This window comes from Octopus sinensis, linkage group LG11 (assembly GCF_006345805.1).
Source record: "Octopus sinensis linkage group LG11, ASM634580v1, whole genome shotgun sequence".
NCBI classification, from domain to species: Eukaryota; Metazoa; Mollusca; class Cephalopoda; order Octopoda; family Octopodidae; genus Octopus; species Octopus sinensis.
In genome coordinates this window covers 23038943-23053776 of record NC_043007.1, presented here as the reverse complement: position 1 = coordinate 23053776, position 14834 = coordinate 23038943, and the positions used below count along the sequence as shown (strand labels likewise).

General features: G+C 41.1%; 1 protein-coding gene across 2 annotated transcripts in view; it reads right to left on the bottom strand.

Annotated features, from left to right (window-relative positions):
- The window catches only part of LOC115217113 (isoleucine--tRNA ligase, cytoplasmic), a 78454-nt gene that overhangs the window by 21732 nt on the left and 41888 nt on the right, over window positions 1-14834 (bottom strand). For both annotated transcript variants that reach the window (XM_029786712.2, XM_036507231.1), the window contains exons 5-15: window positions 14513-14647; window positions 13490-13574; window positions 11902-12030; window positions 10870-10957; window positions 8841-8901; window positions 5677-5775; window positions 4505-4627; window positions 3297-3388; window positions 2723-2821; window positions 1960-2086; window positions 174-247 (exon numbers count right to left, since the gene is read on the bottom strand). In XM_029786712.2, the coding sequence (XP_029642572.1) occupies window positions 174-247; window positions 1960-2086; window positions 2723-2821; window positions 3297-3388; window positions 4505-4627; window positions 5677-5775; window positions 8841-8901; window positions 10870-10957; window positions 11902-12030; window positions 13490-13574; window positions 14513-14647 (1112 nt within the window). The remainder of the gene's footprint in view (window positions 1-173; window positions 248-1959; window positions 2087-2722; window positions 2822-3296; window positions 3389-4504; window positions 4628-5676; window positions 5776-8840; window positions 8902-10869; window positions 10958-11901; window positions 12031-13489; window positions 13575-14512; window positions 14648-14834) is intronic.

The following is a 14834-nucleotide window of genomic DNA, read 5'->3' as shown; positions in this document are numbered from 1 at the left end:
CACAAGTCGTGTCATAAAGAAGGCAAATCACACACCTACATATACAAACATCATACACAAAAAGACACACACACACACAAATGCAAACAAATTCACTAACAAATACTTGAATACATATACATTATACACACACACAAGTTCCCCATCTGATTAACAAAACCGTCAGCACCTACCTCTCTCTGTGGATGTCAGAGACGACTGTTCCAGTGAGCTCTTCTAACTCTTTACGGCTACCAATACAGACGACCTACAAAAAACAAAAATTACCATTGTAGTTGTTGGCTGTTCCTAGAAATATCTTTCATGGTGGCAAGCTGGCAGAAACGTTAGCATGCCGAGCGAAATGCTTAGCGGTATTTCGTCTGCTGCTACGTTCTGAGTTCAAATTCTGCCGAGGTCAACTTTGCCTTTCATCCTTTCGGGGTCTATTAAATAAGTACCAGTTACGCACTGGGATCAATATAATTGATTTAACCCTTTCATTACCAACCTGGCTGAAACCGGCTCTGGCTCTGTAGTACAAATGTCTTGTTTTCATAAGTTTTGAATTAAAATCTTCCACCAAAACTTAGTCACAATTTATGTTGCTAACACTAGCTGAATGATAACTAAGTTATTTTACTAAATTCTTTGTTATATTTAAAATAATTGAAAGAAACACAGAGCATCTCAAAATAAATACAGTAATGAAAGGGTTAATTCGTTTGTCTGTCCTTGTTTGTCCCCTCTGTGTGTAGCCCCTTATGGGCAGTAAAGAAATAAGAAATATCTTTCATGAAGGTGTGAAACAGAGTTCACCACCACACACAGGAGGAAGACTGAGGGTCTATAGAAAATTAAAAAAGCTGGACGTAATGAACAAGATCACAGTAATCTTAAAAGCTGGTCATGTGAGATGATACACAATCATAGAACATTGGAAGCTAAGACCTTCCAGCTACAAAGATATATCATCATCAACCCATGGTCATTAGTCTCAAGTCCTGGGATTCATTCGGCCAGTCACCCAGTTTCCATGGCACAAAAGTAACTGAGAGCAAAGCATTTCCCCTGGATGGGATGCCAGTCCATTGCAGGGTTGCTCATTTACAGCTGAGTAGATGGGAGCAATATGAAATGAAGTGTTTTGCTCAAGAACACAATGCACTGCTAGGTCCAGCAATCAAAGCCATTATCTTATACACATGAGTGCAACATCCTAACCACGAGACCACATGGCTTCTACAATGATATAGGGTTCAAGTATTTAGATGGTCCGACACACACCTAAAGGGATGCAGAACAAAGCAAGTTTAAAATGTTCGAGATCTGATAAAATAAGAAGTAAACCATGGATTGGGGTCAATATAATTTACCAAACCTCCTTCAAGGTGATGTCACAGCATGGTGCCAGTTCATGGTGAAGGCGGCGAGCTGGCAGAAACGTTAGCATGCCGGGCGAAATGTTTAGCAGTATTTCGTCTGCCGCTATGTTCTGAGTTCAAATTCCACCGAAGTCGACTTTGCCTTTCTTCCTTTCAGGGTTGATTTAAGGTGGCGAGCTGGCAGAATTGTTAGCACACGGGGCGAAATGCTTAGCGGTATTTCGCCTGCCACTACGTTCTGAGTTCAAATTCTGCCGAGGTCGACTTTGCCTTTTATCCTTTTGGGGTCGATTAAGAGTGACAAGCTGGCAGATATGTTAGCACGCCGGGCGAAATGCTTAGCGGTATTTCGCCTGCCACTACGTTCTGAGTTCAAATTCTGCCGAGGTCGACTTTGCCGTTTATCCTTTTCGGGTCAATTAAATAAGTAGCAGTTACACACTGGGGTCGATATAATCGACTTAATCCGTTTGTCTGTCCTTGTTTGTCCTCTCTGTGTTTAGCCCCTTGTGGGTAGTAAAGAAATATGGTGCCAGTTCAATGACTGAAACCAATAAAAGAATAAAAGAGTAAAAGAACATATGTTCCTAAATACCTCTTCACCATCATCACTGATCCACAGGGGTATTGGGGTCCCCCAGTATCTGTTCCTTGATACTGCCCAGTCTCTTGCATCTTTCAACCAGTTGGCAAATCGTTTCTCTTTCACAAAATCTGGAACCCTATTGAGAAAAAGAAATGAGAGACTTCTAGAAGGGTAAATGTAGTGTGTGTATGTGTGGGGGTGATATTAAAAAGGCTAACTGAAGATGAGAAAGGAGAAACGGTAAGGTGTTGTCACAACCATGAAGTTAACAGTTAAGTGTTCTAATGCTGCTGTGCTTTAATAGAGTGGCACGTAAAAGCACCATCCGTTCGTGCCTGTTGCCAGCCTTGCCTGGCCCCTGTGCCGGTGACACATAAAAGCACCATCCGTTCGTGGCCGTTTGCCAGCACTGTCTGGCCCCCGTGTCGGTGGCACGTAAAAGCACCAACCGTTCATGTCCGTTGCCAGCCTCGCCTGGCCCCCATGCCAGTGACACGTAAAAGCACCATTCGTTCGTGGCCGTTTGCCAGCTCTGTCTGGCACCTGTGCGGGTGGCACGTAAAAAGCACCCACTACACTCACGGAGTGGTTGGCGTTAGGAAGGGCATCCAGCCGTAGAAACACTGCCAGATCTGACTGGAGCCTGGTGCAGCCTTCCAGCTTCACAGACCCCAGTTGAACCGTCCAACCCATGCTAGCATGGAAAACGGACGCTAAATGATGATGATGATGATGATAATGGTTGATAAGTTGAACAAAATTTCATACATACCAGTAGGTTTCTTGGTTGCATTTCAACAGATTTTCAGCATGTTCTGCTACTCTGATAAATGTACTTGGCACTGCTTTGTAGATTAATGGTGTATCAGACCTGAATATTGAGGGATGAGAAAGAGGGACAGAGGAAAAAAAGAGAGAGATTTAGAGTATTAGGAGCAACTGGTCACTTTTATCAAGCTTTCATCTGACAGTTGAGAAGATAGAAAGTTTTACCAAGACCCAGTCTGATAATTTTCTCAGCTATGATTATTATTATTTGTAACTCTCCACAGAAGTCCTGCCTACAATTAGACCACATTTATCTATTCTAATACCATCTTCAATGTTAGTTTCGCTGTTAAGGTCTGGACTTAGCCTCAACAGAAATGCAATGAAGAGTGAATGAGGAAGCTCTATGTGGACAATTGATTTGCTAGAAATAGCAACCAAGTTTCCCTCAAATGCACTCTACTAACTTCAAAAAGAACACATTGGACGATGCAGTCCTAGCTATACAAAGAGATGATCTGGTGCTAAACAACACCAACAAGAAAAGCAAAGATCTTCAAGGAAATGTTGAGTCTTACCTCCAGCAGAAGGGGTAGTTGTGAGTGACGGTTCCTTGGTGCACCAGACGACCTTGGCTCTTCAGGTATTTGACAATGTCTTTATCAGCATCCTGGTGGGCGGAGAAATGGAGATGTGAAGTGAAAGGAAATAAAATGAAACCGATATCCTAAGAGTGTAACAATAAGGCCAATAAGAAAAATGTTGGCGATAGAGGAAAAGGTGGGGTAGGGAAGGAAAAATGGCATAGAGACAGCTGAAGACAAGTGAACATACCAGAGCAACAGAAAGAGAGTAATGGTGGTGGCGGAGGAGGATGTGGAGCTGCAGGAGGAGGAGGAGGTATTAACCTTTTGCAGGTCAAAGCATTTTCGTAAGTTTATCCTAAAGGCCCATACATTTTTTCATCAAATTCGATGACTGGCATCCATGCTAGTGGAGCGCTAAGAGTACCATACAAGCATGATCGTTGCCAGAGTAACAAGCTGGCCTCCATGCCGATGGGCACGTAAAAAGCACCATTCGAGCATGATCGTTACCTGCGTCGCCTTACTGGCACTTGTGCTGGTGGCACGTGAAAAAACATTCGAGCAAGGTCGTTGCCAGTGCCACTGGACTGGCTTCTGTGCAGGTGGCACATAAAAAGCACCATTTGAGCATGGCCACTGCCAGTACCACTTGACTGGCCCTCGTGCCGGTGACACGTAAAAGTACCCACTACACTCTCGGAGTGGTTGGCGTTAGAAAGGGCATTCAGCTGTAGAAACTCTGCCAGATCAGATTGGAGTCCGTTGCAGCCGCCTGGTTCGCCAGACCTCAGTCAAATCGTCCAACCCATGCTAGAATGGAAAGCGGATGTTCAACATGATGATGATGATGATGAGGATTTCACTTGTTTCATATGTTTAGAGTAACAAAGCATTTTTTTTCATCAGTCCCAAGTTACTCTGGTGGTTGTAAAACACTGCTTATGTATATCATATAAAATGCACAAACATCTGGCTTGACACAGCTACTTATGCTTTGTGGGTATATTTAACAGGGCCTTCTCGGTTGCAACATTTGGAGCAGACTGATTCCTCGCTTCCTATTTCCATTCAGACATTTACTTTCAGTTATTCAGTTCAAACCCTATGTTAATCTCACAAGTCTTGGAGGGTTTACAGTAAAGGACATGGGAACTGTTGCCTTCTCTTTGGACAAATTTATCAATGAAACCAACACCTACCTTGATATAGATTCCTTTGTAGTCTGTCACTTCACTGGTGAATCGTCCACAAGCATCCACTGGACAGATGCTTGGCATGTCTTTTGTGATGAGCCCATAACTGGTACACACTCGGTAATCATCCTGTGAGGAGGAAAGGAGTAAAGAATAACAACACATATATTACCAAAATGTTTAAGACCGGACACAACAGATGTATACTTGAAGATAAAAAATGCTCTCTAAATTAATTTTTTTCTCAACATTTGAACAAATTGTAACTACTCCAGTTGCCCCAACAACATATTGTTTATTAATTGTCAATTTTTGTTCATCCAATCAGGGAGCATGATTCTGTCATGTGACATTTTCCTTGATCTTGACTTATTAACAATGGTATTGACCCCAGTAAGGCGGTGAACTGGCAGAATCGTTAGCAGGCCGGGCGAAATGCTTAGCGGTATTTCGTCTGCCGCTATGTTCTGAGTTCAAATTCATCCTTTCAGGGTCGATTAAATAAGTACCAGATATGCACTGGGGTCGATATAATCGACTTAATCTCTTTTTCTGTCCTTGTTTGTCCTCTCTGTGTTTAGCCCCTTGTGGGCAGTAAAGAAATAGATATTTCGTCTGCCGTTACGTTCTGAGTTCAAATTCTGCCGAGGTCGACTTTGCCTTTCATCCTTTCGGGGTCGATAAATTAAGTACCAGTTACGCACTGGGGTCGATGTAATCGACTTAATCCATTTGTCTGTCCTTGTTTGTCCTCTCTGTGTTTAGCCTCTTGTGGATAGTAAAGAAATAGATATTGACCCCAGTTGGCTCAACATTGTTTATTAGAGTGTATTTTTGCTCAGCCAATCATGCAGTACGATTCTGTCATGTGACATTTTCCTACTCCAACATTGTTTTTCTTTATGCTTACACCTATTTATCCAATCATCTTTCATTGACTCTCTCGGGTGACATTTTATAAATTGTCCCCTTTCATGGATTTATTCTTTTTTACCGCATCACGCTTGTCTTGTCCATTTGTCCACCATGGACAACTGAGATTACTGTTTACCATTTCACATTTCATTTTTGAATTATTGCAATATTTGTCGCTCGTTAATAAAATCATTATCTGAGCACAATATCATTATTTGTTTCTGTGTCATAACACCAATGAGGAAGAACAAGCCATAACTCACCTCTCCAAAATAGGGAGCTTGCTGTACAACTCCAGTACCACTCTCAGCAGAGACGTAACCATCACACAACACCTGGAAGCAGCCGGTTTTTTCTCTCATCTAAAAGAAGAAAAAATAACAAGAAATGACAAGAAAACAACAATAACAATTTTTCATATTGAAATTAAAACAACAAATTTATTGCAAAGAGTGGGAGGGTTATAAGTCAATTGAACTAAAAACTCAGAGCACAAGAAGTATCTATCATAGCATTTCATTAACCCTTTTGTTACCAACCCAGCTGAAACTGGTTCTGGCTCTGAGTACAAATGTCTTGTTTGCATAAGTTTTGAATTCAAATCTTGCCACCAAAACTTAGACACAATTTATGTTCCTAACACTGGCTGAATGATAACGAAGTTATTTTACTAAATTCTTTGTTATATTTAAAGTCAAAATATTTAAAATCGAAATCAAATTCGATGACTGGCATCTGTGCTAACCATACGAGTGAGATTGTTGCCAGAGCAACAAGCTGACCTCTGTGCCAATGGCCCATTAAAAGCGACATTCGAGCATGATCGTTACCTGCGTCGCTTTACTAGCACTTGTGCTGGTGGCACATGAAAAAAACATTCGAGTGAGGTCGTTGCCAGTGCCGCTGGACTGGCTCCTGGGCAGGTGGTACATAAAAAGCACCATTTGAGCGTGGCCGTTGCCAGTACCGCCTGACTGGCCCTCGTGCCAGTGGAATGTAAAAGCACCCACTACACACTCGGAGTGGTTGGCGTTAGGAAGGGCATCCAGCTGTAGAAACTCTGCCAGATCAGATTGGAGCCTGGTGCAGCCATCTGGTTCGCCAGACCTCAGTCAAATCATCCAACCCATGCTAGCATAGAAAGCGGACGTTAAATATGTACAGGGGTTGATAGGATCAACCTCACCATACTTATCTAACTAAATCGCCTCAAGGCAGAGTCCCAACATGCCCATCATCCAATGACTGAAACAAGCAAAAGATAAAATCTGAATATTAAATGAGAAAAAATTTGCAATTAATTATATTTTGTAAATTATATCTCATTAGCCCATTCACCTGTCAAGGGAAAAGCTTAAACTCATATGATGGTAAAACAACAAGTGGTTGGTTATGACAGGAGTGTGTATGTGTTTGTGTGTGTGTTTCTGTGCGTGGGTGAGGGGCTCTGCGTGTGTTTGAGAGTGTATGTGTTGTGTGAGAGTGTTGTGTGTGTGTGTGTGTGTGTGTGTATGTTATGTGTTAGATATATGTAAAAGACAATGATAAGTGTGTGTGTACATACACACATTCATACCCTCACACACACACACACACACATGCATGCATAAAGCAGTGACAGAAGTTTATGAGTAAAGTGGAACAAAGTTATGAAGTTAATTCAGAATTCATTGAAAAATCAATAAACATCTGAGAATTTTTTTTATGATAGAACGATGATACAGGTGTGACAGTCATGAAATAAGTGATGCTGAAACAGCTTTGAATCACAGCTGATGCAATCATCAACCACAGCTGGGAAAATTTACATCAAGAGCAGACCTAGCTCTTTGTCAGTTATGGCAACAAGTGTTCTAGTTGATCTGATCAATAGAACAGCCTGCTCATAAAATTAATGAACAAGTGGCTGAGCATTCCACAGACACGTGTACCCTTAATGTACCTAAAGGCGGCGAGCTGGCAGAAACGTTAGCACGCCGGGCGAAATGTTTAGCAGTATTTCGTCTGCCGTTACGTTCTGAGTTCAAATTCCGCCGAGGTCGACTTTACCTTTCATCCTTTCGGGGTCAATAAATTAAGTACCAGTTACGCACTGGGGTCGATGTAATCGACTTAATCCGTGTGTCTGTCCTTGTTTGTCCCCTCTGTGTCTAGCCCCTTGTGGGTAGTAAAGAAATAGGTATTTCATCTGCCGTTACATTCTGAGTTCAAATTCTGCCGAGGTCGACTTTGCCTTTCATCCTTTTAGGGTCAATAAATTAAGTACCAGTTACGCACTGGGGTCGATGTAATCGACTTAATCCGTGTGTCTGTCCTTGTTTGTCCCCTCTGTGTCTAGCCCCTTGTGGGTAGTAAAGAAATAGGTATTTCATCTGCCGTTACGTTCTGAGTTCAAATTCTGCCGAGGTCGACTTTGCCTTTCATCCTTTCAGGGCTGATAAATTAAGTACCAGTTTCGCACTGGGGTCGATGTAATCGACTTAATCCCTTTGTCTGTCCCTGTTTGTCCCCGCTGTGTTTAGCCCCTTGTGGGCAATAAAGAAACATGTACCCTTAATGCTTTAGCATTCAGATTATTGTCAAGTGCAATGCTTACTTATTCATATTGTTTTGAATTGATCATGCTTTATCTCGGAGCTTTCAGATTTTAATGAAGTGATTGTTTATTTTTTTTTATTTTTTATTTATTTGTTTCAGTCATTTGACTGCGGCCATGCTGGAGCACCGCCTTTTAATCGAGCAACTCGACCCCGGGACTTATTCTTTTTGTAAGCCCAGTACTCATTCTATCGGTCTCTTTTGCCGAACCGCTAAGTGACGGGGACATAAACACGCCAGCATCGGTTGTCAAGCAATGCTAGGGAGACAAACACAGACACACAAACATATACACACACACTTATATATATATATATATATACATATATACGACAGGCTTCTTTCAGTTTCCGTCTACCAAATCCACTCACAAGGCATTGGTCGGCCCGGGGCTATAGCAGAAGACACTTGCCCAAGATGCCACGCAGTGGGACTGAACCCGGAACCATGTGGTTGGTTAGCAAGCTACTTACCACACAGCCACTATTTTGAGAATAACATTGTAAGGTAGATGTAAGATTCTGGGTCTGGTGAGTTTGGGCATGAAATCGGTAGAATATGTGAGCCCTATATTCTGGTTTAAATGCTGAAGGGTTAACGTAGTTCCCAGGGAGATTCAGCATGATGGCCCTTTGAATTACAGGTACAGCTCATTTTTACCAGCTGAGTAGACTGGAGTAACGTGAAATAAAGTATCTTGCTCAAGGGCACCATATGCAGCCAGGAATCGAACTCGTGACCTTACGATCACGAGCCCAAAACCCTAAGTACTAAACCACGTGCCTTCACTACATCAACAACAACAAAACAACAAACAAGCTCAACTTACATATCCAAAATAAGTAAACAATGGTTTGTATTTCTTTCCTTCCAGAGTTTTGCCCTTGAACCTAGAAAGATAAATAATAATAATAATAAACATGTAAATTAATTAAGTAGATGATTAATAAGGTTAGTGAGACTAATTCTAATGAACATACAAACTTGGACTTCAAACATCGTGAAATATTATTTAGTTGGAGAAATAGTTGAGTGAATGAATGCCAGGTTGTGTGATTGATGTAGGACAACTGGGATTTCATATCAGGAGGAGAAAGGTCATCATCAGCACCAGGATTCTAACAACCACTTTTCCATGCTTGCATGGCTGGCTGGCCCCATCAGGAGCATAAGGCTGGATTCCTGGTTTCGCTGGTGTATGCATTCTATTTCTTTACTACCCACAAGGGGCTAAACACAGAGGGGACAAACAAGGACAGACAAACGGATTAAGTCAATTATATTGATCCCAGTGCGTAACTGGTACTTATTTAATCAACCCCGAAAGGATGAAAGGCAAAGTCGACCTCGGCAGAATTTGAACTCAGAACGTAGCAGCAGACGAAATACCGCTTAGCATTTCGCCCGCCATGGTAATGATTCTGCCAGCTTGCTACCTTACGTATGCATTCCTCTCTGGACTGGATGCTGGTCTGTTACAGGATTACTCATGTCTATCACCTGAGTGAACCGCAGCAATTTGAAATTAAGTGTTTTTTGCTCAAAAACACAATGCATTGCCCCACCCAGGAACTGAAACCACAACCTTATGATCACAAATCCAACACCCTAATAAACTAAGCCATGTGCCTCCACTTTATTCGCAAGGGTCAGACAGAATTTGTTGAGGTAGATTTTCTCTGGTAAGATGCCCTTCTTGTTGTTAACCATCAGTTTTCAAGTGAGGTAATACTTCACTATAGCCAGACAAGTTTAACCAAAATATTATGTTTGTTCCTTCTCGAGACATGCCTGGCTCATAAGGGCTGGTTTCCCGGTTTCTTGGCGTATAGGTTTCCCCACCTGGACAGGACGCCGGTGAGCTGCAAGATGCAGGAGGAAAGAGTGAGAAAAAGTTGTAGCGAAAGAGTCAGCAGAAGTTTGCCATTACCTTCTGCCGGAGCCACATGGAGCTTAGATGTTTCGCTCATAAACACACACATCACCCGGTCTGAGATTCGAACCCGCGATCCCTTTACCGCGAGTCCGCTGCTCTAACCACTAGGCCACATGCCTCCACTAACCAAACTAGTGGAAATGAATGACACTGCTTGCATAACAGTGACACTCATCTACAACTATCACACAATGCCAAGACAAGGAGACACAAACATACACACATATATATTTATATACATATAATTTAGTTATCATAGCTTTACTATTAATACTGATACAGATGTACATAGATTTATGTGTTTCTTGTTATAGTTTAACTTTAAAGTTTGTGTTTAATCCTGCCAATATTTAGATTGAATACTGTTGGACATAGGGTAAATGTGTTTGAGAGTTGTGTTTTTTTTTTTTTTTTGGTATGTGCTTGTTCCCAAACAACACTTCTTTTACAGCTGTTGACACCGACAGATTGAGTGGTACTGCCCGGGTGTCGAAACCATAATGATATCCATGGGGGCAGCTGATGATGGAGGCGTGTTGGATTGTTGGTATGGCTGTTATTGTATGTGCGGAATAGTTTTATAAGACATCCTTTTGATATAAATATATGACAGGCTTCTTTCAGTTTTCCATTACCTGATTCACTTGAAAGGCTTTGGCTGGCCTAGGGTTATGGAAGAAGATACTTAAAGTGTCATGCAGTGGGACTGAACCCAAAACCATGTGCTTGGGAAGCAAACTTCTTAACTACACACCCATAGCTGTGCCTGTAAAAACCACAGCTGGTCAAATCAACAGTCATACAGAGAGAGAGAGAGAGAGAGAAAGGTAAAAGGTTAAACAGAGAGAGAAAGTGAGAGCTTGTAAGAAAGGTGGAAATAGTCTAAGTGGGAGCCAAAGACAAAGTGAGAGAGTTGAATTACTTTTCAAGAATGGTGTATTCTTCTTCACTTCTATAGAGAGAACACAACCTTGCTTCCATCAAGATGAAAATTTTGTTGTTGCTTTTATCTGGAGAACAAAAACACATTGAAGTGATGGTTAGGAAACAATTCATTAGGAACAAAAATAAAAACAAACAAGACATTATCATCATCATCAAAATAATAATAATAATAATAATAATAATATTATTATTATTATTTCTACTATAGGCACAAGTCCTGAAATTTTGGGGGAGAGGAATAGTTGATTACATCGACCCCAGTATTTCACTGGTACTTAATCTATTGACTGTGAAAGAATAAAAGGCAAAGTCGACCTCGGCAGAATTTAAACTCAGAATGTTAAGAGAGACAAAATGCTGCTAAGCATTTTGTCCGGTGTGCTAACGATTCTGCCAGCTCACTGCCTTAATGATAATAATAATAATCCTTTCTACCATAGGCACAAAGCTACAAATTTGGTGGAGAAGGGGTTAGTCTATTACACTGAGCCCAGTACACATCATCATTGTCATTTAACGTCCACTTTCTATACTGGTATGGGCTGGACGGTTTGACTGAGGGCTGGCGAGCCAGAAGGCTGCACCAAGCTCCAATCCAATCTGGCAAAATTTCTACAGCTTGATGTCCTTCATAGTACCAACCACTCCAAGAATGTAGTGGGTGATTTTTACGTGCCACCAGCACAAAAGCGATTCAAGTGGTAGTGGTATCAATCATGCTCGAATGGTGCTTTTTATGTGCCACCAGCACAGGACCAGTCAGGCAGCACTGGCATCAACCACGCTCAAATGGTGCTTTTTACATACCACTGGCACGGGCACCAATCAGGTGGAATCAGGTGGAGTTGATTAGTCCAAACCCAATACTTACCCAATACTTAACCGATGCTAATTTTGCTGACACCTGGAAGAATGAGAGGTTAAGTCTAAACTGTGGCAGCATTTGAATAGAGAATGTAAACAACATAACTTGATACTATAGAAAAATTAGAATTTCTGAGCCACACACCTAAGAGCTTGACGTAATCAAGATCAGCATTGACACAAACTGACAAGTTGCTGGGAAGAGTCCAGGGTGTGGTAGTCCAGGCGACAAGGGATACTTCTGGGTCATCCAGGAGAGGAAAACTCACAATAACTGTAAGAAGAGAAGAAAACACAAAGTGAGTCATTTTGGTGAGAATGGGGAAATAAATTTAAGATCAACAAACTATTTGTTCTATAGTATTTTATAAAAAACAATTTACACAGAAATTTCAGAATCTTTAGTCCTTAATTCTAGTTACATCTTTCTCTGTCTACAACGTGAGTGAGCGAGTGGTTTTTTGAGTGTGTGAGTGGCTGAGTGAGTGAGTGAGTGAGTGGCTGAGTGAGTGAGGAGTGAGTGAGTGGCTGAGTGAGTGAGTGAGTGAGTGGCTGAGTGAGTGAGTGAGTGAGTGAGTGAGTGAGTGAGTGTGTGAGTGTGTGTGTGTGTGTGTGTGTGTGCACATATGTCTACATATAAATATACATACATACACACACACACAGAGGTACCAAAACAATTTATTATCCTATCTGGAGTACCAGATGAACCCGCACCACAGCAAGAAACACAAAAGACAGCTCTGTTCAATTCACAACTTCACTAGAACCAATTCCAGAAACAGGACAGAAAAGTGAGTCTAAACTAAACAAGCATTAACACTAATGCAAACACCCCAGCATGGCCACATCCCCTAGCTGAAACCACCGCTTGAAAACCTGTGCTGGTTGGTACGTCTCCATTTATTAGCGGTTCGGCAAGTGACCAATGGAACAAGTACCAGACTTTAAAAATACCGTAAATCCTCGAGTATAGTCCACCCTTGAGTATAATACACAGGGGATTTTTAGGGGGCTGTACCTCTGAAAAACCTCAACCATGTGTATAATACGCACCCTTTCTCTAACTTGAGTCAAGGAGGTCTATATAATGTCCTTGGTTTGTAAAAATGTATACGATAACGTCCTTTATTATTATTGTGTATATAACATAATGCAAACATGTAGCTTTTTTGTGCATTTTGTTTGCAGAAAATAAAGAAATAACAGTAATAACGTTTAATAAAAGTTGCTTACTGCAAGTTATGGATGATTCTTTTATGACTTCATTGCTTTCTGGCTTAGCTTAAAGTATTTTCGTGCCCGACGTCACAAAATGCGTCTGAATAAACATTGCCAGACAGCAAATAGAGACTCGGACATTGCTTAGAAAATAATTTTCATTTTTAACCTCGTATATAGTACGCACTAGGGATTTTGACCTTTAAATTTTGGGGAAAAAATGCGGATTATACTCGAGGATTTACAGTAATAGAATAATAGAACAGAATAATAACAATTGGAGGAGCAGACAATCTATACACTTACCCAGTTAAGAACCAGGATAGTGTTTTGTTATCCAAGAGTTTTGTTAAGAGAGAAAGATGGTTATTGAAGCCAATGCAGTTACCTAATAAAATGTCACATGTAGCTACACATGTATATAGAAAGTTACAATCACGACAGTATATATGATGTCTAAACCATATCTCTCTGCAACAGACTGAAAAAAATGAAAAATGTTTAATATTTACTCGCAGGATCGTTGACTTCTTTATAATTCTGACCAACTTCAAAGTTAGACAAAGGTGTGCTGCATGCTGTAGAGAAGGGCATCACCTGAAATATAGAAATATCGGAGTGTCAAAGTACATGATGTAATTGCTCTGTGCTTGTGTATTGTCATGTGTGTGTGTGTCTAGGTCTAGTCGTGTGTGTGTGTGTCTAGTCAAATGTGTGTGTGTGTCTAGTCGTGTGCGTGTGTGTCTAGTCAAATGTGTGTGTGTCTAGTCGTGTGTGTGTGTGTCTAGTCGTGTGTGTGTGTGTCTAGTCGTGTGTGTGTGTCTAGTCGTGTGTGTGTGTTTAGTCGTGTGTGTGTGTCTAGTCGTGTGTGTGTGTCTAGTCGTGTGTGTGTGTCTAGTCGTGAGTGTGTGTGTCTAGTCGTGAGTGTGTGTGTCTAGTCGTGAGTGTGTGTGTCTAGTCGTGAGTGTGTGTGTCTAGTCGTGAGTGTGTGTGTTTAGTCATGTGTGTGTGTGTGTCTATTCATGTGTGTGTGTGTGTGTCTATTCATGTGTGTGTGTGTATCTAGTCATGTGTGTGTGTCTAGTTGTGTGTGTGTCTAGTCGTGTGTGTGTGTGTGTCTAGTTGTGTGTGTGTGTATGTGTCTAGTCATGTGTGTGTGTGTCTAGTCGTGTGTGTGTGTGTCTAGTCGTATGTGTGTGTCTGAGAGAGAGAGAGAGAGAGTGTGTTTTATAGCATCCCGCCATAAAATAAATCCTCTTCAGTAAATTCTGTCTGACCCATGGAAAAGTAGATGTTAAAATGAGGATGATGATGAAACCATACTCTACTGTAATGCGGCACCCTTACACAATCAACCACTGCATAACAGCAACTGAAGTGGATCCTATCTAAGGTTCTGGAACCTGTGAGTTGCTCTCAGATTACTGGTTAACTACAGCAATACAGCAAAAGGATCTTCTTTGATTACAGATAAAATAAGCTTTGAAAATGACAGTTTCCTAACTTGGCAGAAGAGAACATATATATTCAATTACCTTGTAACCTTTGTAAACCAATCCCTTGACAAAAAGCTGGCGGAACATGTACCAGACTGATTCCATGAAAGTCGGGTACATGGTTTTGTAATCATTGTCAAAATCTATCCAACGACCCAGCCTTGTGACGATACACTGAAAGAAGAACAACGAAAAACATGGTAATTGATTAATTACAAATTTTGATTCTTTAAACAGTCACAGGATTAATTTTTGTAGGAACTGGTATTGGAGCTGAATCCTACTAGTAATTATTTTATCAACTTAAATGAACATTATTCATTACTTTCTGGTCCATTTTCACAAAATGGCAATAAAATAT